The following is a 26,404-nucleotide window of genomic DNA, read 5'->3' as shown; positions in this document are numbered from 1 at the left end:
ACGAACTATGGTGCATTCAAGGACCACGTGTGTGAAATCCCAGTGCTTGATGTCAAGTTATTGTCAGTGAAGGTAAACATTGTGTGATGGTACATGCTACACGTGCTATCGGCTTCATTGTTTGCAGATGTGCAAGGTTTCACTCTATGGCGTTCATATTTGGTGATTGATGCTTTGTTGATTGACAGCAGCACACGGCCGTGAGACATTCAGGGACAAACACTCTCCGGACTTTTGGTTTCTGTGCGCTGAAATAAATCTGGACTCAATCCTCACCCCCAGGGTGTGCAAGCACGGCGGCTGCTGCCGGATGTGGTCCGCCTTCAAGCATCTTACGTGTTTGTTTTCCGCACGTGGACGTGGGCATCAAACCCTTGAGACGTGACGGCGGCGCTTGAAACGAGCTCGCCGTTGTCCTTATGTGGCACGGCTCCACTTCCTGCTTGCTCCAACTTTTCTTTGTAGTTCTGATGTGTCGGGCTGATTAATTGGAAAGGAAAGCGTTGCGCTTCCGGCCCCTCCCTCTTCTCATTTCTCCCATTTGATTCCCGCCACCGAGGGGGCAGATGTTTGCGAGGAGGCCCGCCGTTCAAAACCGGTTTGATCTTGTTTGGATTTTCATAAACACGATTGGAATGTGAGCTGCCGTCCTCTGCATTACTGTACGTGTGTGTGTGTGTGTGCGTGCGTGCTGATGGTGCATGTAAACACGGGCCCTGCTGTGCATCACCATTACAGCTTGTGTCAACATGCAAACATTGCGGCGCATCAATCAACGTGCACAGAGCTATTACGTTAAAAGCCTATTTGCCCGACGTATCCCTCGCCAAGATGGCCTCTCGCGGTGGGAGGAGCCGGCGTATCGGCAGCCTCATTGATTGATTGATGGTCTCGGGTGACGCGGGGATTGATCCGGCTTGCCAATGAGCTACGAGCGCTTTCCTGGCCAGAGGACACGCAGCACACACTCGCACAAGGCTTCTAATGAGAATTCTCACTTATTTTCAACCGCGCGCCAGCGAACGCATCACTCACCGCGACTAGTTGTTTGGGGGCTGGGGGGGGGGGGCAGTGGTGCACTATGTTTCCAAATGATTGGAATACACGTAAGATGCTGATGATATGATGGGACAACACATCCGTCTTTGTTTGTTTGTACTTTCATCCATGTATCATCCTAGTATTTGGATTGTATTGTACTGCAGTATTTGTACACCGCGTAAAGGATCCATTGACGGGGGAAGACCTAGCGTGTTTACACCAACAAGGACACAAAAATCAATATTTTTAAGATAACATGACTTGAATGCCAAACACATCCTCTTTTATAGAAAATATTATTTGTTTCATTTTCATTTCTTTTCATTCATATTTCTTAGTCATATGATACCAAAACTTTGTTTTATTGAAAATGGAAGAATTTGGTGAGTCAGTCTTAGGTGCAATAACGCTGGCTGATAACACATTATAAATAATTCTTACATCAAATGTATATTAAATATGATATAATAACAAATATTGACAAGATATGTATATTTGAGTGTAGAATGAAGTAAGATTAGAAGGTGGCTAAAACAATTTTGACATTGACACGTAATTCACTGAGTAGCAGAATTTTTTTTTTTCATGATTTAATGTTTATTTTATTATTTGAATAGAAGTTGTAAAAATATTTTGTTTTTAAATATTGAAAATTATTATTATTGTTTACCTGTTGAACGCTCTATGCATGTACTGACCTGGTTTGTTAACGTACTAAGATATGGTCACGGAAACACGTTGAAGAACCATGTTGGCCCCCGGTGCTGGGCCCCCAGTGTTTGGCCCCCGGTGTTTGGCCCCCGATGTTTGACCAACGGTTGTAGTGCATGCGCTGCATCGTGTCCCGTTTGGCGGCGCCGGCAGCCCGTTAGAAGCGCACCACGGCGCACGTGCGCAGCTGAATGCGGCGCGAGGCCATCCCTCAAAGCGGGCGGGAATAATTAGAGTCAGGCTTCCAACAGAATGGCCGTGTCACCGGAGGAAATTGTATTTTTATTTACTGTGTGGGGCCTCCCTCGCGCTCGGGCCCCTCGTCTGCGTCCTAAAGGTGCTGTCAGCGGCGGCGTGATGCATCTCCCGCGTTTGTATGGCCGCGCCTTTCCACGTGTGGCCGCGCTCCATCCGTTACCCGCACCGGGCATTTGTATTCCGCTGCTGACTCGTGCAGGTTCACACGCTCCCGAGTCGGGAAAAGCTGCTCTGCAGAGGAAGACTCGGGCCTGCCGGGGATGCTTTACTGCCGTCATTCTAATGCGCTCTATTATTTGAAGTCTTCATTTAGTCTTTATTTATCACCATGAGACAATGAGACACCACATTGGGTCTATGAGAACGAGATGCTATGCGACATTCCTTGTCAGGAAAAGATAGGAATTTTAAGGCTATATCTTTGTCTTGTCTACTAATGTGATTTCTACAGTCTCTTCAGCACCCTGTATGCTAGTAGCAATTAGCAATATTTATTGTGATGAGTTCAGCAATGCACAGAGTGAACCCTCTTCCTGCAGGAGGATAATAGACATAGAATAGGCATGCATGTTTGTAGCATCATTTATTATTTACTATTTCCTAAGAAGAAATCTAGTGACGAGATCTTGTAGCATGATCTTATGACACCTCTATTTATTTATCTATCGCCCCCCCCCCCCCTCCCCCGCCCCTCCACAATGGGAGGGATAGACTGGTCAGGAAGGCGGAAGACCTGGGTCCAGTTTAATTGGAGGAAATAAACGGAGTGTGTCCTCAAAGTGCCGGCTTGTCCGCATTTAGCAGATTCCTTTTTCTTGTTTACCTTTGGCCAGAAGGAGCGTTTGTTTATGAAGGAGCGCTTGAATCTAATAAAGCCCGAAGGCGGGAGCGCCGCGCTCTGCAGGCCGGTAATGCAAACAATCCAATTTGCCGTGTGTGAGCGCTGTGCCGGCATGTAGGAATGGGATTATTATCTGAAATGGGCCCAGCAGGTGTTGCCGTGATACAGTGTCATCCTGGGGGGGGGGGGGCTTAAAGTCCCAAAGATGCTTTTAAGAGGAGCATCTAACGAGCGCTGCCCGTTAGCATCATCGCTGCCACACTAACTTCCTGTTGGGGGTCGTTCGTCTTGCACTGCAGTGGTCAGCCGCTACCACTTCCACACCGGATTCCTTTCCCACTGCACCCCCCCCTCCCAAAGAGCTCGGCCTTCTTCCCAGGGGGACGAACATTCATTATTCAGGACAGGAACACACACGCACAATGAGAGAATCCCTGGCAGGCGACAGGGACTCCGCCAGATCGCTACTTCCTATAATTGGAGCGAGCGGCGTGCCCGAGTGTGTGGGAGTGCTGCCTCAGCGATCGGCCGTTCAAAGAGCCGTTCAGCAGTGTCAACGTTAGCTCGCTCGTTAGCCACCGCGCTTTTGAGACCCGCACGCTGACTTTGCGTGCGTGAGACGGAATCTGAGCGGCGCCGAGGCGCTCCCTCGTCTTCCTCTTCCCCATGCTCACCTCTTCTTCCCGGGATCAGCGACTTATGTGCGAGTTTTCCCAAGCTTTGGGGAATTACCGGCGCTCCATCACGGATAATCACAGTTAATAAGGCTTCTCATTAAGGAGACGAGGATCACGGGTCATTAATATTGTTAATATCTTCTCCTCTTCGCTCCCGTCCATCTCCCGGCCCGCCTGAGGGGAGTGGAAACAAGGGGGGGGGGGGGGGTGATGATGATGAAACGATTGTGCTGAATCAAAGTTATCTCTCAAATCTTAATAAGTGGAATTTAAGTCTGATTAGATGAGCTTTGGATGGCTTCAAAGAATCCCTCCCCCCTCTGCGCCAATCAGGAATGACGAATGCAAGCCCGGGCACCTGTTCTCCATCCCGACGTCCCGGTGGGAGGGGTCCTTCTCGGTGACGGGGGTGGTAATGAGAGTGGCACGCTCCCCTCATTTGCATATGTTTGCCATTGTCACAGCGGTCACGGAATGTCATGTTGGGAATCCTGCATGCCTAAGTAATGACATCTTGTCCCCGTGAGGGGCGGCGCGCCACGGCGAATTAACATGACAATCAGCTGCTTGGGAGACGACGCTGGCATTTTGTCACCGGCCAAAGTGTCATGGTTCGATCATCAATAACAATGACGCACTTTGTTCCCATTCCCGTTGGTCCGACGTTGCATTTGGGAACAGGCCACTTTCCAGAGTTTCAGTCCCACTCCTGGCCGCATGCCGTACAAATCCATAGCATTTGCGTTTCAAAATAAGAGAAATGTTTCCCAGGAATATCATCAGCACCAGCGACTGCCTACAGTCATGTGACCGTCTTGTTTTCCTGCTGGGCTGCTTTTATTTGGGAAGCTTTACTCACCAAATCGGGAGGACTCCAGGAAAGAAGGAAGGGTAAAACACGGAGAAAACGGGAGGCTTTCCGGGCGAAACCTGCCCGGCATCTCCACCCGGCATCCATTATCCGTTACACGCGTATGATCCTCCGCCACCACCGGAAACGTGATGTTTCCTACACGTTCCATTCAGGATATTTTCCCAGCTTGTTTTCCATGAATTCAAGGAAGAACTGGAGAGTTGAGTTGTCATGTTTGACCCCCTCTTAAAGCAAAAGTGAACTGTCATGGCCGCCAGCCTGGCAGCCCCAGTCACACACGAGCTGTCCTATCTAGTCTTCGAATGGAATGACCAGGATGGGCGAGGGCGTTCCCAGCATAAAACAAGGTAGCTGAGCACGTGTAAATACCGTATGTGAATAAGTGATGCAGCAAAAGAGACGACAGTCGGCTGTTTCGGCGCCGCCATCCGTCACGTTCAGCCGACGGTTTCCTCGGAAGGCCGGCGTCCTCACTGGCCGACAACCCTGCTTCTTTTTTCGCGTGTTTTCCGTGAGCGGGCGTCTTCATTACACGTCACGAGGGTTCAAAGTGATCCGGTCTTTATTAAACGGCGTCTTGGAGCCTCGGGGGCGTCACTGAGGGCGCCGCCGTCTCGGCGCGAGCATCCGCGGGCCACGTAATGAACAAATCAGCAAGGGACTGAAGAAAATGAACTCTTTCTAATACCGTTCAGTCCGAAGCGCGGCGTGCAAATAAGCGCTCGCCATAACGAGGACAAATCAGGTTAGAGGGGACGGAACGCGTGTGACACGTGAAAACGATTAAGCCTCTCGGAGAAGGGCGGCGGGAACCGAAATTGCCTCAAAGACGGCCGGCGTTTCTTCTCGGGAATTGATTTTTACACAAATGAGCTGGGAAATGGAAAGACGGGACTTTTCCAGGCCCGGGAACGCGAGACCAAACAATAACGGGCTCCTCCCCCAAGCATGAAGGCGCTGCGGCGGCGAGGAGGAGCAGGCTTCCGCCGAGGAGGCGTCGGCGGCGGCGCCGTGAATTTGCATTAAATTTGGTTTCTTCTCCTTGTGCGCCTTCCCGCCGGGCTGTAATTGGCGGCTGTGGGGGAGGGGAACCCGCCCAAGGTGTTGCGTTGTTGTTTACCAGCCGAGTCTCGGCTCACCTTGGAACGGCGCCGCTCGTAATTAGCCGCAGCCTCTGGTGACGTTACCGGGCCCGAGTTGCAGGAAGATCATGTGGTCCGCCTAATTAGTCGGACCAGGCCGCCTTTATTTATGCGCCTCTGAGACAAAACCAACGCCGGCTGGAAATCGACTCCTCGCCGTGCAAAACGAGATGTTCTCCTGCAGCTGGGATTTGCTTTGTGTTGCGTCACCCGGTCCACGGCCCGGCAGGTCTGGACTTGAGAGGAAGGGGAAACAACATCTGTTCTTTGGCGTGGTGCTGCCGCTGCTGGTGCACGCCGGCCTCCCATTTAAGCCGACTGGGAGAATCGGACGCAATCTGCAGCCGCACTTCCTGCAAAGAAGCTTTGCTGAGAAATGATCGGAGCCGTGAGTAACCGAGCCGGAGCCATAAAGCTGCCCACTCCATCAGCGCCGCCCACCCGCTGCAGCGCAGATTGATCAGCACGCTCCCATTTGAGTGATTTCCCTCCGGATCCAAAGCGGCGCAATTAGTCGCCCGCTGTATTTTGCCTCGGCGCTGACCCGCTGCTGCACACATGAGTCAGAGCAGCACTCTGCCAATATGACTTCCTCCTAAGAGCTCCTCTATTTGCACAGCTCGTCTCCTCTTGGCCTCTCGACGCCGCTAAAGAGGATCACGGATCGCTGGCGGCCGGCCAAGCGCTCGCACCTGCAGAGATAGACGAGGCTTTAGCGGCGACGCCGAGGTTAGCGCCCGTCAAAGTCTCTCTCTCTCTCTCGCTCTCTCTGAATGCTGCGAGTCGCTCTGAGGCGGCGGGCGGCGCCGGCGAGCTCGCCTGACCTCTGAGGCGGCTCACGCTCCGAACAAAAAGTCCACTCCAGAAGTCATCTCCTTAAGTGAGAATTCCCAATCCAATTTGACATAAGACGCTGGCGGCCAGATCAATAAAAGTTACTCTTCATATTGGAGGCCACGTTTAGGCGGAAAACGGCAGCGGGTCACGGAGGTGGGAGCGGCGGGTGGGGGGGAGGGTGGGTTCAAGTGCCGGCAAAATCAACGAGAACGAGCTCGGCTCCCGTCCACACTCCCGCCCTCCTCCTCCGGACGCTCACTTCCAGTCCACTCGTTGGTCACGCACATCAGAGGACGGCAAAGATCACAGGAGAGCTAACGCTACTTTGTGTTTTGCTAACGAGCTCTGCGCCCGCTTCCTCCTCCGCACGTTCTCCACGCTGCCCTTTCAAAGCTCCTCCCCACGGCGCTCGGCCTCTTTAGCGCCGTGGCGCTCCTCCCTGACACTTCAGGCTGCGCCGTGCAATCTTGTTAGTGCACGGCTTTGTTTTCTGACCGTCCTGCACGGCATCATGGGTAGCGCCTTTGCTAGTTCAGTATACCAGTACCGTACTTTTCAGTATTTAGTTGTTCCCAACCGAATCGTACAGAACCCGAATCAGTTCATCACATAAAGCATGTGAATCCATGAAATCATAATCATAAAACCGGAAGACACGCTATTCCATGGAATTCCACGGAATGTTATGCAGGAAAACTGATGTTTGGCCGAGCGACAACCGAGATGTACCGAGTACTATCGGCGAGGTCATACTGAAACAGGCCGCATCAAGATGGCGACACCTCCAGATTGTTGAGCTACCAATGATAGCTCGTTGTCGTGGAACCGAGTTCTTCTCATGGTCGCCTGTCTTCTCATTCTTTAACTGGACCAGAAAATGTTGCCTGAAGGTGCTAAATATGGAATCCAACGTATCAGAACGTAGAAAGGACTTCCTTGCCTCCGTCCACTCTGCCAGTCCCGCCAAGGTGGGCACTCGGGATGACCTCGGGATGATCCAGCATCAGCTTCTTGACCGCCGTGTCGGTTCCCTGTCGTGATGCGCACAAGGCCAGCGCTGCTCTAAGGGCACCAAGGAGTGAGGTTTACACCAGGTTAGCATCCATTAGGAAGGTCCGCCTCGGAGCTCGAGGACCACCGGCGTGATGAGGAAGAGTCTGATCTTCGCTACGTTCCTGTTTTTCGGCTGCTGAGCTTTTGTGTTTCTTCGGCGGCGGCGGCGTCTCGTTGTTGTTGATGTTGATGATAACGCTATTCCAGCTTCCATGCGGGCATCTCTGAGCTGTCAGGCCAGGAGGTGCTTCGCCTTCTGTGGCCACGTTTGGCTTGAAGATAAAAACAAGCTTTCAAATTGCCGACATCAAGAGCTTCCTTGAACGAGGAAGCGTGTTATATAACGGCGTGACTGGAGGGAGCGGGAAAGTGGAGCACAGGGGTAGATTAAAAAAAGTTTCTGCATAAAGAGAGACGGGGTGGGGCGGGTAGACTATCATAAAGAAAGAGGTGGTGGTGGTGGTGGGGGGGGGGGGGTGTCGGGCTGCGTGCGAGCCCCCCCCCCTCCCCTCTCAAGGCTTCCTTCCTTTCATTTGGATAATGGAGCATCGCCTTAATTGGCCGAGCGCTTTTTCAGCTGAGGTTTGTTTGCCAACACGTCTGAGCAGAATTATTTCCACTACATTTACAGCACGGCTCTCTCATTAAACTAACCCCCCCGACTAGCAGACCCCCCCTGGCCGGGCGGGGCGGGATGTGCTTGAGGAGGCCGAGCGGCGGCGAGGAATAAAACAAGTTTATCTCCCATCTCGCCGTCCTCAGCCGGCTTGTAAAGGAGGGAAAGTTGTCTTATGGGGGGGGGGGGGGTTGGAGGTGGGGGGGTATTGTTTCTCTCCGATCATAAAGCGGCTGCTGTGTGTGTTCTGCTCGCTCTCTTTTCCCAAAGAATTACGTCCTCGGCGCTGCCGTCGGGTGCATCTTTAAATTTGCCGGCTTGTTATTGGAGTCTGGCGTTATGGCCCCGCCTTGGCGCGGCACAGCACGGCTCTGCTCGTTAGTACGCAATCTACGACGACGACACAGCGAGAGCTGAGCAACCGGAGTCCATTAGCGGCGCCGATCATCATCACGTGCACGGGGGACCCAGACGCTCCTAGCAAACAAGTGCTACTAGCACGCCATGGCGTTTGTGTGTGACGCTAAGTGCTCGTTTGTCAGCGCTGGCTGGGAAAGTCCCGTCGGATCTTCTCCAAACTCTCGCTGATGGTTTTGCGTTAGCGTGAGGAGCCCGTTGACTTCAAAGACTATTAGCGGCGTCCCACTCCGGAGGACACGCGGCACACAGAGTCATGAACGAGTCGTTCAAAACTCACGGGTACTTAACTCCTACACTCGCTCGGGTTTGTGCGATGGCTGACAAAGCCACATTTGTGTCATATCTAATCCTAAGGAAGAAACCATTTTATTTATTTTTGTCTTCCGCCCCTCCCGCTTGGCGACTGACGACCAAGTGAAGCCATTAAAGTCAAAACGCCGCCATCAGGAAGTGACATTAAAGTCAAAACGCCGCCATCAGGAAGTGACATACACAGGCTAAGCAGATTAGCCGGTTGGGGGCAAAGGTTCCAATCAAAGAGCGATCAATGAACGAATCGTTCCTTCTTCTCCGTGTTCATTAGCGCTGATCAAGGGTCCCGCTAACAGAGGGCGGCGTCTTGAGGTGGCCGCTCTCCAGATGCCCCGCCTTGTAATAGCTCTAACGTGCGTGTTTATGTGTGTGTTTGTGGCAGGGTAACCAAGAGGCCGCCAACCCCCCGGAAGCGATGGCCCAGACCTACACCCCGGCCCAGTACCCCCCGCCCCCACAGAACGGCATCCCCGCCGAGTTCGCCGCACCGCACCCGCTCCCGACGCCGGACTACAGCGGGCAGAGCCGCGTCCCCGAGCACGCCATGACGCTGTACACGCCCACCCCCACGCACAGCGAGCCGGCCGGCACCGACAGCAGCACGCCCAGCATCACCGCCCCCACGACCGCACCGGTCAGTGTCGCTCAGCACCTGCAAACACTCTTCTCCTCCACAGGCCGCCCGCAAGTAAACACCTTTCACTCTTCTCTATGACTTCAATGTTTACCACCTGGGGGGGGGGGGGGCACTTTGGACTGTGCACGTACATTACAGCCATTTTTAGGCATCTCTAAAGAACCACATGATGATCATCATTTTCTACCGCTTTTTCCTCACGAGGGTCGCGGGGGTGCTGGAGCCTATCCCAGCTGTCTTCGGGCGAGAGGCAGGGTACACCCTGGACTGGTCGCCAGCCAATCACAGGGCACATATAGACAAACAACCATTCACACTCACATTCATACCTATGGACAATTTGGAGTGGCTAATTAACCTAGCATGTTTTTGGAATGTGGGAGGAAACCGGAGTACCCGGAGAAAACCCACGCATGCACGGGGAGAACATGCAAACTCCACACAGAGATGGCCGAGGGCGGGGACCGAACCCTGGTCTCCTGTGAGGTCTGCGCGCTAACCACCAGACCGCCGTGCCGCCAACTTCCTTTCAATCAACTTTATTTATTTGAACAAACATTGTTGACTTTCTTTCTTTCTGTTTGTTACGTGAGACATTTAGGGCCGCTTTAAATCCTTGCATTGAATTGCATGAGATCGTGTAGCAAATAAGATAAATGGTTTGATCTCGGACGTGGAGGGCTTATCTCCAAGCTTCGGCTCATTAAAGTTTGAAGTGAAGATTCATGAATAAAACAGCTGGAAATATTCTATATTATTGCATGGAACACAAACGTGCAAACGCCAATGCTTTTCCCGACGCAAAACGTGGACTACTTTGCTATTCCAGCAGCACTTAAAGTCGCATTATGATTGGAATCCTGTTTTTTTTTCCAACATTGAACTACTTTTTTGCAGGGGAAGCAAAAATGCGGCGCATTAATGCGAGTTACGCAACCACATGGAGGTTAGCTAAACTGGAGTGCAGTGGGGGGGGTGTTGCAGTAGACATGAATGATTTAGGCCCCTCCTGGGGGGGGTGCGGAGGGGGCGTGCTCCTGAGAGAAGCGCCTTCCTGCAACTGGGTGCAAACATTGATCAAACATCCTGCCAACATCTCCTCCGTGACGTGACGGGAATCTCGGCTCCGACTCATTAGCCGCGTTAGCGGGAAGCGCTCGGCAAACTGCAGGCGTCGTCGCACAAAGCCGGCAGTTTAGCCAATTTGTTAAATAATACATTTCATTCTTTGACCCGCCGCTCACCTTGACGGCGCGCAGATGGAGATAAAAGCCGCGATGACGTGGCGCTAAAGGCTTGACAAACGCGCTCCCGAAAGACGAGTAACGCCCGCGGAGATGAAAACTAAGACCTCCAGGCGCTCCTCTCTCACGCGGCGTGAAAACACCTGCCGGGAGAGAGGTCAGCGCTCGGCCACCCTCTTATCTGGGTCACCCCCACTCGCTAGAGCGTTAGCTTTTACGTCGCCGCCTTCTGCCGCCATGCTAACAACTGCTAGCTAGCCCTCATAGAGCGGCGCCTTGTCGCCCGTGTTTGATTTGCGGGGTGTGTGCGGTGTAGAGTCGACACACCAGAGAGTTTAAAGCCGGCAAAGCCCCCCGCCCCCGTCATCTTCTTCTTCTTCTTCTTCTTCCCCCTCCGACGGCAAACACCACTCCATCCCTCGCCGGCTTCTCGCTCGCTCGCTCTCTCGCAGCGATTCATGTGCACCCCCGCTGGGAAGAAAGCCTGGAGATGGTGGCCGCTCACACATGAGAGGGCGCCCTCCTCCTCCTGGCTCCACATGTTGTCAGGGAGGATGGCGGGAAGGGGGGGTGAGATTAGTGGGGTGTAAACAGAGAGTCTAATCCTCGGGGGCTGCTGGCGTGGTGTCGCCCACCGCTGACTTCTGCCAGCTTTAATGGCACAAGCAGCCTGTTTGTTGGGGGGGGGCGGAGGGGCGCGCACGGGCCCGGGCGCCTTTTGATTAGGGCGCCCTGCAGACACACAGATTGAAATAGCGGATCGCCCCCCCCACACACACTCCCTGCTGCTCCCTCAACGCCGCTTTTCCCTGCACGTTCTCCTTAAAAAGGAGCAGGAAGGTCGCGTGACGAGCGGAATCTCGGCTTGTTTTAATGAGTCCTCCCTCGCCTGCTGTCCAGCGCCGCGTCCTCGCGCTCCGAGAAGGTGTTGTCGTCCACCAGCGGACCTCTGGGGGGCCGTGTTCAAACAGGGTGACTTGAAAGGCGGGATGAGGAGCGCCGATCCCGGGAGATGTCGCAGAGGGCTGCGGAGCGTCGGCCTCGTTATCTGGCTGGCTTCAAATAGTCCGAGGTCGGCTTGGATTTCATGAGTAATCATTCTGTGTTCAGATAACAAATTAAGGCGGCGGCGATGGCGGCGGCGGCGGCGGGCAGCACTCAATTCCACATTTCACACAGTGTGAGGACCCTCCAAGGGGGATTCTGGGCAGCTGTGATAACGTGCACACAAAGCGTGTCGCCGTGCAAGCGGGATGACGTTCCCGCCTGAGCCCGGCCGCCATCGGGGGTGTGGCCGCCATTGTTTGTGTCATTGTTGGCGAGCCTTGACTGCGGCGGTCTCGTCGACGCTGAAATTCAAACAAGTCAATCTGCACCTCCAAGGACGGCGGAAGGTGAAGACCTCGCCGTTATTTCATCCATTCCATTTTCTGCATGAAAGACTAGAAGAAATCCTTGAAAGTCTGAAGAGGAGCGACTGGAAAGTCGTGGAAACAAGAATCTCGTCCCTGAGCGGGATTGGACTCGTTAGCAGATGAGGCTTAAGGCAGGTAAGACCACGGCTAAATGGCGACTAGATGCCTCCATATACTCCACCGTATGGCTCTATACTTTATTGGGATTGGTGAACGCCAACCACAGAACGAGGAGCCACTGGGGCATCTAGTCCGGATGCCTCCTGGACGCCTCCAGGTGAGGCGGATGTTGGCAGACCTTGTTGGCATTCCAAGTCCTGTCTATGAATTTCCATCAAATAGTTTAGAAAAGTCAGCGGGCCGCAGTTTTCCCATGCCTGAGCTAACAGGAAGTGTTCATGCTTTCCTCCATCCAAGAGAAATGAAGCTGGTTCCTCACAAGCTCCTCCCACCTCAGCAGCACTCCAGTTAAACATCTCCATGCTCTTTGGAGACCATGCCACTGTATTCTTTCCAAACACCAGGAGGCGATGAAGAATCAAGATGAGACATTTTGATCCCCGACGCGCACACACAGTCGAATCCGATGCAATCTACCTGCTTGGCAGCGTTCCGATGGGATCTTTGGAACGTAATGCCACTCCGCATGGAGCGGCAAAGTGCTGAGCCCAGCCGTTTGCAAAGAGCAGCGAGGGAGGCTTTTAGAGAAATGGCGGAACAGGAAGCCAGCGAGCCGCCGGAGATGACAGCTCTGTTCTCCCGCTCGCGTTGGCACCGACGCCCGAGTCCTCGCGTCCCGCCTCCTCCCGCTTCCTCCCGCTTCCTCTGACAGCAGCTGTCGGGACGGCAAAGCGGCGCTGATGGTGGCGTCCCGTGGTGGAACTTTGCAGGTCGTTAGTTTCTTCCGCAGAGAAAATGGGCTGGCAGGTAGGCAGGGAGGAAGGGAAGGTTGCGTAGGAAGGAAGGGAAGGTTGCGTAGGAGGGCAGGAAGGCGGCCAGGTCGGGTGGTTGGGAGGTACGGTCCAACAGGAAGGTAGAAAACCTCTTAGCTGCTTCCAAGACTTCAATTCCAAGCAGTTGGTTCCCAAACGTTCCCAAACTTAAGTTTTGGAATGGTCAGGATAATGCAGGATATTCCCAAGGACGCACATGAGGAGGTTTACTTGTGTCCGGTGTCAGACAGACTGTGGCCCGCGGGTCGAATCCGGTCCGCCTTGAACCATTTTCAACGGTTTCTGAAAGTGGAGGTTCTGCGCTTTACAGTGATGAGGTTTTGATACAAAGCAGAGTGGGGGTTTGTTTGCAAAGGTGCTTTAAATAACGTTAACGCTGTTCATGCATCCCGGGTGTTGGCGTGCTGCCGGACAGGAGAGGAAGTCCATCTGCAAACACGGCGCCGGTTGTGATAAAAGCGCCGCAGCGGTAGGACAGCGGCGCTACGCCGACACGGGGCTGGAGGTCGACAGCGTGGCCCCTGAGCGATGAGGCGGATTGACCTGCGGGGGGGGGGGGCATCCGGTACCTTGTCGGCCTCTGCGGTCGCGGCATCTGTCTACAATGTGTCACCCCCGGGCCCAACATGGCCGCTCAGGCTATTAACCTCCCACGCGCGGCAGTTAAGACCCCGCCAGCAGAATCTCTCTCCCACAAATCCTCTCCCACCTGCCCCGGCCCACCCTGCGGCCCTCGTGTCCTTCTGCCAGTTGCTCACCGCTGCGGCGGACTCGGGCGGGGCTCAGTCCTTACCTGGATGCCTTGGGGGGGCACGGGGGGGGTGACAGAGCGGGACCTTGAATGAAACAAGCGTCAGCGCTCCCGACGTGTGTCAGCGTCTCCGAATGGGCCATAAAGAGCCAATAAATGGCAGCCATGACAGTGGAGATTGTCATTATGATAATGAGAATAATAAAGACCATCATCATCACCATCAAGATGATGATGATGATGATACTGTCATGATGAATTACAATGAATAAATCCCTAACCCATTTTCTAAATGCTTGCAAATGGTTCACCAAGAGGGGCCTGCAGCCGTGTGACGCCGACCCACCCGGGACCCGGGATCAGTGTGTGTGTGTGTGTGTGTGTGTGTGAACAGTGAGCTTGGCGTGCGGCGAGCGCTCCTCCCAGGAGGCTTTGCAGGTCATTGACTGTTTGACACTTCCACCTTCTTGTGTCTCACCGCCCCCCCCCCCCCACAACCCCCCCTCCTGTGCAGTCATCTCAAAGCTTGAATCTTCTGTTCTTGGAGCTCCTTTAATCTTTCATTCACCTTTTTTGGCTTCCACACGAGCCCCCCAAGTGGTGACGTAATGGACGCTCGTACTCGTGGTGGGGTGTTGACCTTTGCACTTTTCCCACCGCCCACCTTTGAGGAAGACCTAGTATTTCCAAAGACGACGTCAGGTCAGACCAGAAGTTGGCGTCGGACGATATCGTTGTTCTTAAAATGATCCTAACTTGAAGTCCACTAACCGCGTTCCCCACCTTTGAGGGGTGGGATGCCCCTCTCAGGGGGTGTGGGGTCCTTCCTTCAGTACCTTTACTGGCGAGGACCACATCATGACAGGCAACCGCAAAACAATAAAAAACTGAAGAACACAAACACATAAATAAATAAAAATAAAAACGAAAAAATAATAAAATAAAATAAATAATAAAATAATAAAATAATAAAATAATAAAATTATAAAATTATAAAATTATAAAATTATAAAATTATAAAATTATAAAATTATAAAATTATAAAATTATAAAATTATATCATAACATAATAAAATAAAAACAATAAAAAACTGAAGAACACAAACACATGAATAAATAAAAATAAAAACGAAAAAATAATAAAATAAAATAAATTATAAAATAATAAAATAATAAAATTATAAAATTATAAAATTATAAAATTATAAAATTATAAAATTATAAAATTATAAAATTATATCATAACATAATAAAATAAAAACAATAAAAAACTGAAGAACACAAACACATGAATAAATAAAAATAAAAACGAAAAAATAATAAAATAAAATAAATTATAAAATTATAAAATTATAAAATTATAAAATTATAAAATCATATCATAACATAATAAAATAAAAACAATAAAAATGAAATGCTCATCATGTTGCATGTATAAACGCCCCCCCCCCCCCCATGCACTTGGGACCCCCCCGTTCTAAGAGGTGCATCTATTAGCAAAGACCAACACACGAGTAGTACTTTGGTTTCTATTGAGGTTCCACCGAGAGAAAGCAGACCAGGAAAAAAAAAAAGTTTGATCCACGTGGAATCCATCAGCGGCGCCACGGAAGGAAACGCGCGGGATCCGTCAGCGACGTCCGACACGTCATTTGTACCGAAATGTCAGAACGGCGTTGGCATAATGATGGAAATAACAACAACGCTGAGGGCTGCGGCCCTCGCGCGCGCACGCCACCGATAATGTGTCTTTAGTCTAGACGTGTCAGGCCGCCGTGGGATCTATATCCACGCCTTTTTGTCAGCGCCTTCAATCTTCCACGTAGCTCAAGAGCTAAGTGCAAGAGATTAATACGCGTATTTGTGACGCCGCGGCTCAGCTCTGACATTATAAGTCATCGGCTGTTTATCGTTTCGCCTTTCTCGTTGGATTGAAAAATGACTGTCGCGGAATAACTTAGTCAGCCCCCACCGCCATCCGAGCGGCGGCGTGTACCGCGGCGGCTAACGAGCGCCTTGTCTTTCCTGTGTTTGATTGCCTCCAGCAGACAGATGACGTGACGCAAACGGACGTCTCCCAACACTCGGACTCTTCAGAGAAGCAGCAGCCCAAAAGGTTACACGTCTCCAACATTCCCTTCCGCTTCCGGGACCCCGACCTAAGGCAAATGTTTGGGGTGAGTACTGGCCTTCTCGGACAACACGGAATTACAATCCATCCATCCATACATTCATTTTCCATGGCCGATAAGTCAGTTGGACTTACTGATCACAAAGCTGACTTTGGGGGGGAGGCGGGGTACGCACAGCACCTTCACACCTCTGGACAACCTAGAATATCCAATTAGCTTAACATGCCTACTCTTGGAATCTGGGAGGAGCCAAGAAACCCGAGGAGTTTCCCAAACGGACATCCCCAACCTTGATCTCCTGGTTCTGCAGCTAGCATGCTAATCACCGTGTCATGTCCTCCGAAAAGGAGGATTTAGTCGACATTTAGTGGACTAATGTCAGAGGTAACTGACCTAAGCCTGACACACGCGGCCCCCGCCGGGGCTCCAACCCGGGTCCACCGACCCCCGCCAAGCGTGAGCTGACCCGAGCTGTCAACCGGTGAGCTTCCCCGAGGTTCTTTCCCACAATCCCAGCAGCTGTCCACCAGTAAGGACCGGCTGAGGTGGTCTCACCCGAGGGGAGGCGAGAATGATGGCTGACATGCTAGCGCTAATGTAGCGTCTCCAGCACACCGCTTTGATAAAGGAAGCGGGGCAGGTCCGTCTTCCGCTTAATGAGGCGAAGACTCACGCCTCAATAAAAGCTTTCATCAGAGGAGCGAACGTGATTGGTCCAAAAGTGGACTTTAAACCTTCCCGGCTAATTGGACTTTTAGAACCCAGATGCGTTGGCGAGACGGCATCGGGGCCCGTCTGTGGCGTTATAAATGGCCGACAACATGGCCGCTCCCTCACCTCTCTCGTTGGCTTTATTGTTCCCGCCGCCGCTCGTTCGGAATCCAAATGGCCTCCGTAATTAGCTCGGAGGCTTTGTGTGCCTTGCCGCCACATGCAGATACGCAGAATTGATCACAGCCCCCAGCCCCCCCCTCGCCCGCATGTCGCCATCGACACCTCCGCCTCCCTGCGCCTCCCTGGATGGCGCGGAGCTCGGGATTGATCGTCTGCGGTGGCGCTTGGCAGGGGGACAGTGGAGCTCCGCCCTCTGACATGGCGGCCACAAAAGGCCTTTGTGCCGTCGCTTCATCCCTCAGCTCTTAACGGCTGCTGGAGCTCGATACGCCATTAGCGTTAGCACGAGCGCCGGGCGCGGCGAGGAGGGGAACGCTCCGCCTGCTGGCGTGTCGCAAACACGGAACAAGCGGGGAGGGCCCCGGATTCCCCCGCCACGGGGTTAAGGGTGCACGGAACCAGTAGGTCCTTAACGAGGCGCTGAATGAAGGGCTCATTAGGAGGACCTTAAGCGCTAATTAGGAACTCTGATCTCTGAGAGCTCGCGAGTGAAAACACTCCAAGTCCAAGCGAGCGCTGCTGGAGGGGTTGGTGCCACTTCAATCAGGACCTCTCGCGCCCCCGCCCCCCCCATACCCCCGCCGCCCCCTCCGCTCTCGCTGTCACACGGACTGCTGGGCCGCAACGTGCGCTCCGACGTTTGAGCGCTCGGGCCTGCTATTATGTAATTACGGGCCTGGGAAGAGCGGGGAGATATTGTAGCTAATCACACACGTCTGCCTCCACGCCGTTTGTTGCGTTCACGGCAGGAAGTCTTCTGTCAAGTACCGACAACGCCGCGACTTAACCGTGGCTTCAACGCTCGTCTTGTTGCCATGACAACCCACAGTCTCTGGAAATCAGAGAAAAAGTGCCGCCATAAATCCTTAATGGATGAGCTTGATGAAAAATATTTATTTTCTTTCTCTCTGATTGTATTATTTTAATAAATGGCCTTCTGGTGAAAATGAAGTTTTCACCGTTTTTATGGCGCAATCATTTCCGCGTCTCCTGACGCGGTTAGAAGACATTTGCATATTTATTTGGAGAGAATAATGGATGTTTGACGCGTTTAACATGGACGCCGTCCTGGCGTCCTCCACGTTGCTATTGGGCCCTCCATCGATCTCCGCGGCGTCTGTTGTTCTGCTGACGCAGCTGTTTGCGCTCGTGGGCGGCGACGGCGACGGCGCCGGCGAACATGGAGCGGTCCCCGTGTGGAAATGCGACTTCCTGGGAAACAAACGAGTCGATGCCGCCAGCCGATTACGCTCGCTTTAAACAATTAGCATCTGTGCGTGGGGGATGGCGGGGGATGGCGGGGGATGGCGGGGGATGGCGGGGGATGGCGAGGGACGCCACGCTGCGATGCAAACGCCTGCACGCTCCGTGATGGAGCTGAGAGCCCGCGGAACGTTTTCCGGATCTAAATGAGAGAATCCTTATTAGCGAATCAGTCAGAGCTCCCGCTCGTCCCCGCCGAGCGCCGACCGCACGGAAGGTCCATTTCTTCCCCGATGTGCTGAAATGGAGGCGATGCAGACCGCTTGACGGGCTAATTACTTTTAATGAAGTAATGCGGCGGCCGCAGACAGCAATTAAAAGCGACTCTCGCTCCACTCGTTAGAGAAGCTCGCACTTTGCTTTCATTCCCAAGCATTCCGGGGCACGCCCGCTAAGCGAAGAGGCTGGAGCGCCAGAGCCCCCGGGGGGGACGGCCCCGGGTCCTGTTGACTGTGAGAGCGCACAAACAAAGAGGATGAAGACGCGGCGGGGGGGCGGGGGGCATAACAAGAGAGCAAAGCCGGCCGACTCCTCGCAAGTCAAAGGTCCGCCGGAGGCTCGGGAGACAAAAAGACAACTTCCATCTGCTCTTCCTTCCTCAGTCAACGAGCACGCCGCCCGCTAACGCGTTCCTTCAACGAGACTGACGATGAAAGCGGGAAAAACGGCAAGCGCTTCCACAGCTCATCAGCGCCTTCCCCGCACCCAAGACCCATTTCCATGCTGCCGTAATGTTCCTGTTAAGCTTCCTAACGGCCTCTTCCTCTCCTCTCCTTTCCTCCACAGCAATTCGGAAAGATTTTAGATGTGGAGATTATCTTTAACGAGCGAGGATCCAAGGTGAGTCGAGCAGAACGGCAGCTGCTTCACGCTTCCGCCTCTTCTTCCTTCTTCCTGCTTCACTGACGTGGTGCATGCGGGGGGGCCACTTCCACGCCCAGGAGTAGTCACGCCGCTTTAGGACTTCCTGCTTAGAACGGACCTTCTTACAGCGTATCTGATCACCGCTGGTTGGGGGGTCGGGGTGGCCCAAGGAGCCCCCGATGACCGCCCTGCTGCACTAATACCATTTTCTTCTTTAAATCGGAATTTTTATGTCATTGGCGAAAACGGCGATTCATTATTGGGAATGCAGAGCGTCTGGGAAGTCACGTGCAAACGCATCATGTGACACGCGTGTTGCTGGGGTGTGTGCTCCACTGATGATACCGTCATACCGTGACGCCATGATACCAAGATACCGTGATACCATAATAACGTGATATTGTGATACCATGACGCCGTGATACCAGGATAAAAAGTAGTGTACAGTATTTCAAATCATAGCATAAATACAAGCACACACAGCACAATATATTAATATTAGTAACATAGTTATGATATAAGGGTCGGTTAGTGTATTAATATTACTAACATAGTTATGATATCAGGTGTATTAATATTAATGTATTCATATTAGTAACATAGTTATGATATAAGGGTCGGTTAGTGTATTAATATTACTAATATAGTTATGATATCAGGTGTATCAATATTAGTGTATTAATATTAGTACCATAGTTATGATATAAGGTGTATTAATATTAGTAACATAGTTGTGATATCAGGTGTATTAATATTACTGTATTAATATTAGTACCATAGTTATGATATAAGGTGTATTAATATTAGTAACATAGTTATGATATAAGGGCGGTTAATGTATTAATATTGGTAACATAGTTATGATATAAGGTGTATTAATATTAGTCTATTAATATTAGCAACATAGTTATGGTATGAGGGGTGTTTAGTGTATTATTATTAGCAACATAGTTATGATATAAGGGCGGTTATTATATTAATATTAGTAACATAGTTATGATAAGGTGTATTAATATTAGTCTATTAATATTAGTAACATAGTTATGATATAAGGGGCGGTTAGTGTATTAATATAAGTAACATAGTTATGATATAAGGCGCATTAATATTAGTAACATAGTTATGATATGAGGGGCGGTTAGTGTATTAATATTAGTAACATAGTTATGATATGAGGGGTGTTTAGTGTATTAATATTAGTAAGATAGTTATGATATGAGGGGCGTTTAGTGTCACATCGATGGCTGCCAGCAGGCTCAGTCTGCATTTCCCGGCTGGCCACATGAGACCAGGGGCAGGATGGACCTGCATCCTCCCTCTATCATCATCACACATTTATGCTTGGTGGCCTACAAAGCCATTACCCAGGACCCCCCCACCCCCCCACCCCATCCTGCGCCTTACATAATGAAGCTAGCGGGACATTAATAAACAATATATTTCCTATGAAGCCATTTGCATTCAATATGTTTGTCAGCTTTGAAAAATGGCCGCTCCACTCTGGCCTGTTGTAAGCTAATTATTTGAGTGGTGTGGTGGGGGGGGGGGGGGGGGGGCAGATAGAGGGGGATAACGGCAGTCGGGTGAATGTCCAAAGGATTAATTTTGCCCTCAATTCCTTTTTTGAATTTCTTTCTTTATCTCCTTTCCCCCCCCCAAGGACAGGCCGCTGTTATTTATGCCGCCAATAGCGGCCTGCGGATGCGCCGTGTGCACAGCGGATCTCGCCGCTCGCCATCTCTCACATGTATTACATCCCCCAGCAATTATGGGCCGGTGCCGGCCCTAACCCCCCCGCCCCCCAGCCCCCCACTCCCCCAAGCGTGTGTGAGTGTGTATGTAAAAGCACAGGAATGGGTCGTGTTTGGCCAGCGTATCTTCATACTTGCTCGTCCGGCTTCCCCCTCCGCATAACTCACCAAGGTGACAACCCCCCATGGGAGGAAGCCAAGGAGGGGGGGGGGGGGGGGGGGGTTTCTTGTATTCAGGCTTTCTAGTCGACACCCCCTCCCGGCGTGTTTGCATCACTAAGCAAACGTATTAGTGCAGCCAATCAGAGGCCGTCTGACTGGAATATCAAAGAAATACAAACGACCACAAACACGGCCTCACTTCACACAGACTTTTTTTTTGCTTTTTCTTGAGCTATTTGAAGATAATGTTGATGTTTTAAAAGTGGTGTCCAACCTCCCCCAAAAACTCCCCCATTTCATAGCAGCAGCACCCATGTACATCTTCTACATGCACGCTACAAGCTAATATGATTTATTTCCTCCTGTTCCAGCAACAAATAGCCCCATCTTTCAAATAAACGCATGCAAATACCCTTCATGTTAAATCAGGGGGGGGTCCAGTCTCCTTCCACCAAGGGCAACATGTAGAAGAAATAAAGGATGATGACATTGTATCATTATTATTATTATTATTGTTATTATTATTATTTTCATTAGTAGTAGTAGTATTTGTAGCATAATCATTATTATTATTATTTGTATCATCAACATTCTTCTTCTTGTTCTTAATCTTAATCCTAATTTATTACTATTATTATTATTTTATTATTATTATTATTATTGCTAGGCCTGTCAAATGATACTCTAATCTGATGAATCACAATTTTCAAATTAGTGAATCATAATTAGTCATAATTTGCAACTATATCTGAAAGAAAGATAAAAGACTGGGCGTGGTGTACTGAATATTTTAGATGCACAGCATTATTATGTACTATTATTATTATAATGTACCACATTGCAATCTCACTTTAACCTTGTCACCATGAGCCACGAATGGTTGTGTTCAAAGACGTCACGTCACTTGTGGAATTCACATTTTCAGTTACACAAAGAAATGTCATTAATGAAATAAACGAAGCAGCTACTTTTACCAGCCGTAATTATCACAGTTGGTTTTCACCTTTTCTTTTTATTCAACATGTTAAAAGCAACTCCGCGTACGTCACAATATGCTAAATAGTTGAATATATTGGAAGGAAAAATCAGCCCACATGGCAGCTTGGCGTTTCAAGATGACAAGGCGACATTTGCCATTTTGTATTCATGGTGCTGCAGATTTGCGGATTTTTTTTTCTCCAAATATAGGTCATTGATTCAGCAGAAAACATATCTCTATAACCCGAAGTCAGTAAGAACTTCTAACTACACTCATCCCTCATGTATCGTGGTTAAAATGGTTCCGTCATACATGGTTACAGTCCGATTAATTGGTTATCAGTGATAAGTGAATATCCACAAAGTAGGAGTCAATAACCAATGGAGAACTTGTTTACAATATTTTAAATACACTTTATAACATTGTTAGAGCCCTCAAGACATGAAATAACACCCCTATAATCACCTGTACACTCCTATTATCCAGCAGTGATGAGTGAATATCCGCAAAGTAGGAATCAATAACCAATAGAGAACCTGTTTACAATATTTTAAATACACTTTATAACATTATTAGAGCCCTCAAGACATGAAATAGCACCCCTATAATCACCTGTACACTCCTATTATCCAGCAGTGATGAGTGAATATCCGCAAAGTAGGAATCAATACCAATGGAGAAGCTGTTTACAATATTTTAAATACACTTTATAACATTATTAGAGCCCTCAAGACATGATATAACACCCCTATAATCACCTGTACACTCCTATTATCCAGCAGTGATGAGTGAATATCCGCAAAGTAGGAATCAATACCAATGGAGAAGCTGTTTACAATATTTTAAATACACTTTATATCATTGTAAGAGCCCTCAAGACATGAAATAGCACCCCTATAATCACCTGTACACTCCTATTATCCAGCAGTGATGAGTGAATATCCGCAAAGTAGGAATCAATACCAATAGAGAAGCTGTTTACAATATTTTAAATACACTTTATAACATTGTTAGAGCCCTCAATACATGATATAACACCCCTATAATCACCTGTACACTCCTATTATCCAGCAGTGATGAGTGAATATCCGCAAAGTAGGAATCAATACCAATAGAGAAGCTGTTTACAATATTTATTTTAAATACACTTTATAACATTATTAGAGCCCTCAAGACATGAAATAGCACCCCTATAATCACCTGTACACTCCTATTACCCAGCAGTGATGAGTGAATATCCGCAAAGTAGGAATCAATACCAATAGAGAAGCTGTTTACAATATTTTAAATACACTTTATAACATTATTAGAGCCCTCAAGACATGATATAACACCCCTATAAGCACCTGTACACTCCTATTATCCAGCAGTGATGAGTGAATATCCGCAAAGTAGGAATCAATACCAATAGAGAAGCTGTTTACAATATTTTAAATACACTTTATAACATTGTTAGAGCCCTCAAGACATGAAATAGCACCCCTATAATCACCTGTACACTCCTATTATCCAGCAGTGGTGAGTGAATATCCGCAAAGTAGGAATCAATACCAATGGAGAAGCTGTTTACAATATTTTAAATACACTTTATAACATTGTTAGAGCCCTCAAGACATGAAATAGCACCCCTATAATCACCTGTACACTCCTATTATCCAGCAGTGATGAGTGAATATCCGCAAAGTAGGAATCAATACCAATAGAGAACCTGTTTACAATATTTTAAATACACTTTATAACATTGTTAGAGCCCTCAAGACATGATATAACACCCCTATAATCACCTGTACACTCCTATTACCCAGCAGTGATGAGTGAATATCCGCAAAGTAGGAATCAATACCAATAGAGAACCTGTTTACAATATTTTAGAGCCCTCAAGGCATGAAATAACACCCCTATAATAAACTGTACACTCCTATTATCTGGCAGTGATAAGTGAATATGCGCAAAGTAGGAGTCAATACCAATAGAGAAGCTGTTGACAATATTTTAGAGCCCTCAAGGCATGAAATAACGTAATAATATTACATAATTACATAAAGTTACATAATATTAGCGTCTGAAATTCAACCTTTTCATATTTTATAATGCCACATGGTCATCTCCATTGTAGCGTTCCGTGGTGCTTCCACAGTCACAAATAAGCTGCAGGCCACAACTGCCAAAAAAAAAACAAAAAAAAAACTGTTGTGTTGTTGTTCATTAAGAAAACGCTAACAAGAGGCAAGCTAGCATCATCTGAATGTTGAGTTTGGCAACACATGAGTGGTCACATGACTGGTCACACGAGGTAAACAGCAGCGTTAATTAGTGGCCGCCAACGCCATGTTTGAATCTTAACGGTCAGAGCCAACCCCATCCCCCCCCCCCCCCCCCCCCCCCCCCCACCCCGCTCCCCCTTCCCGGGGGCCGTGCTGACACGTCAATGTTGTGCCGTTAATTATACGACTATTATGGCAGCTAACCGGCTGTTTTCCTGACATTCCGCCTCTTTAATTGGGCCGAGCAGGCCCGCTTTGTCGGCGCCGTAACGCGAGGTCGTGTCAGCGACGTCCTCTTCCTCTTCCTCGCTCTGATCTCTTGTTTGCTCTTTCCTGACGCTGGCTAACTGCTGCTAATTAATCTACAAGCGGCCGCCGCTCACCTTCTCCTGTCTTCTCTTCCTCTCTCCTCCTCTTCTTCCTCCTCCTCATCATCATCACGCTGTCAGGGCTTTGGCTTTGTAACTTTTGAAACGAGCACAGATGCCGACCGTGCACGGGAGAAACTAAACGGTACAATCGTAGAGGGACGGAAAATCGAGGTGCTTTCTCTTCTTCTTCTTCCTTGTCTTGTGGTGCTTGGTGTGGAACACAGCATGGCCGGGACGGCGTGCACGAGCACGAGCACGAGCATGCGTGTGCGTGTGAGCGTGTGTGCATGCATAGCAATAAGAAGGCGGCATCCGGACACGCCGGTTGTCCGTCACGAGGCGACAAGGCGGGATGAGTGCATGCTATCATCTCCTGGCTTCCTGTCAGCTGTGAGGAGGCGTCCTCCGTCTCCTGCTCTCATTTCGGGACGAGCCGTCATTGTCGGCGGCTCAGTAGAAGCGAATCAAAGCACGTCTTCCTTTTTTTTTTTTTTTTTTTTCCTTTCTTTCCTTTGGAATCCACTTGTTTATGCAAGCAGCTCCTGATTTGGGATGTTGTTCCTTTCAGCACGGCGCTTGTGGCTAATTGGTGCATGCTTCCGCCTCTCTGCAGACATTTTAGAGCCTCAGCAAACTTCAATAAGCAGTCATCATCTTTTTTTTTATTTTTTTATTTTTTTTTTTTTTGCCCGAGCGTATCCTCGTTTTGCCGCACCTGACAGCTGCTGTGTTGTTGTTGTTGTTGTTTGTGTGCGAGCAGGTGAACAACGCCACGGCGCGAGTGATGACAAACAAAAAGGTGGCCAACCCGTACACGAACGGTAAGCAAACACGCCTGATAAAGCCCCCCCCCCCTCCCCATCCTCACTGCTGATGGTGATCCCAACCAGTCAATCACAACCCGTCCATCAGTACACGTCAGCAAGCACACTCGGGGGGGGGGGTAGACAACTATTCCACCATTTGATTGGGATGAGTCTGATTGGACGGTCGTCCTCACCTTGAAATCCTAAAAGTCATATGATCAAGATTGTCCAATTCCTTTATTTTGGTCTTGTCCAGCCATTGGGGCAGATAATATAGTGTTGATGTAAATGCCCTTACATGCTAAACAGATCTGCTCTGGCAGGGAAAAGCCTAAGCTAACTTTTCCTCATTCATATAGACTTATTTGACTTTTCTTGTTATGCTAATTTGGTCAGATTGTACCACTCTGACTACATGGAGGGGGTGGCCCACTGCTGGTTGCTGAGCACATTTTCACAAAGAATGGCTTTGTTTTGCTTCTAGACCAGGGCTTCCCAAACTTTACCAACTCAGGGCCCATTTGAAAATATTAGTATTATTATTATACAATATATAATTGTACACACAAGACAGAATTAATTCTCATCCTTTTCATAACTGCATTCAAGACTGGCATGATGACCTGAGAGCTACGTTCCAATCATAAAAGTCATAAAAATCATAAAGGTTCCTAAAATATTGTGGCAGGTCAATAACACTCAATAGGTTACTAAGGCCTATAAGTATTTTAAATATTTTTAAATATTTTAAAATCGTGCAATTAATATTTTACAATAAAAATAATTTTTAAAATAATATTTGCAAAAATGAATCATATTTTTAATGACCTTTCATGGCCCACCTGCAGTACCACCACAACCCACCAGGGGGCCGCGGCCCACACTTTGGGAATCACTGTTTTAGACTATTTTCATTCAAAAACAGCGTACTTTGTGTTTCCAAAGAATTTTAAAAAGGCGCGTGTGTGTGATGTCGTAATCTGGACGCTAGGTGGCAATGTGTACGAGATTACGGTGACAGTGGCGAAAGAGAAGAGGAAAAGGTGAAAGGTTACAGGTTATAGGTTATGGGTCGGTGGTATGCTGAACGTGATGGCTACATGTACATAGTGTATGCTAGCTCCCTAATAAAGAGG

The 26,404-nt window shown here is 49.5% G+C and overlaps 1 protein-coding gene across 14 annotated transcripts in view; it reads left to right on the top strand.

Annotated features, from left to right (window-relative positions):
* The window catches only part of LOC131102883 (RNA binding protein fox-1 homolog 3-like), a 247,406-nt gene that overhangs the window by 183,982 nt on the left and 37,020 nt on the right, over window positions 1-26,404 (top strand). For 8 of the 14 annotated variants that reach the window (XM_058048547.1, XM_058048538.1, XM_058048539.1 and 5 more), the window contains 5 exons: window positions 9,165-9,470; window positions 15,828-15,959; window positions 18,858-18,911; window positions 24,541-24,633; window positions 25,223-25,283. In XM_058048547.1, the coding sequence (XP_057904530.1) occupies window positions 9,165-9,470; window positions 15,828-15,959; window positions 18,858-18,911; window positions 24,541-24,633; window positions 25,223-25,283 (646 nt within the window). The remainder of the gene's footprint in view (window positions 1-9,164; window positions 9,471-15,827; window positions 15,960-18,857; window positions 18,912-24,540; window positions 24,634-25,222; window positions 25,284-26,404) is intronic. The other 6 variants (XM_058048546.1, XM_058048549.1, XM_058048550.1 and 3 more) reach the window with 3 other exon arrangements.

Source organism: Doryrhamphus excisus, chromosome 15 (genome assembly GCF_030265055.1).
Source record: "Doryrhamphus excisus isolate RoL2022-K1 chromosome 15, RoL_Dexc_1.0, whole genome shotgun sequence".
Lineage (NCBI taxonomy): Eukaryota > Metazoa > Chordata > Actinopteri > Syngnathiformes > Syngnathidae > Doryrhamphus > Doryrhamphus excisus.
This window is presented reverse-complemented; position numbering and strand designations above follow the sequence as displayed.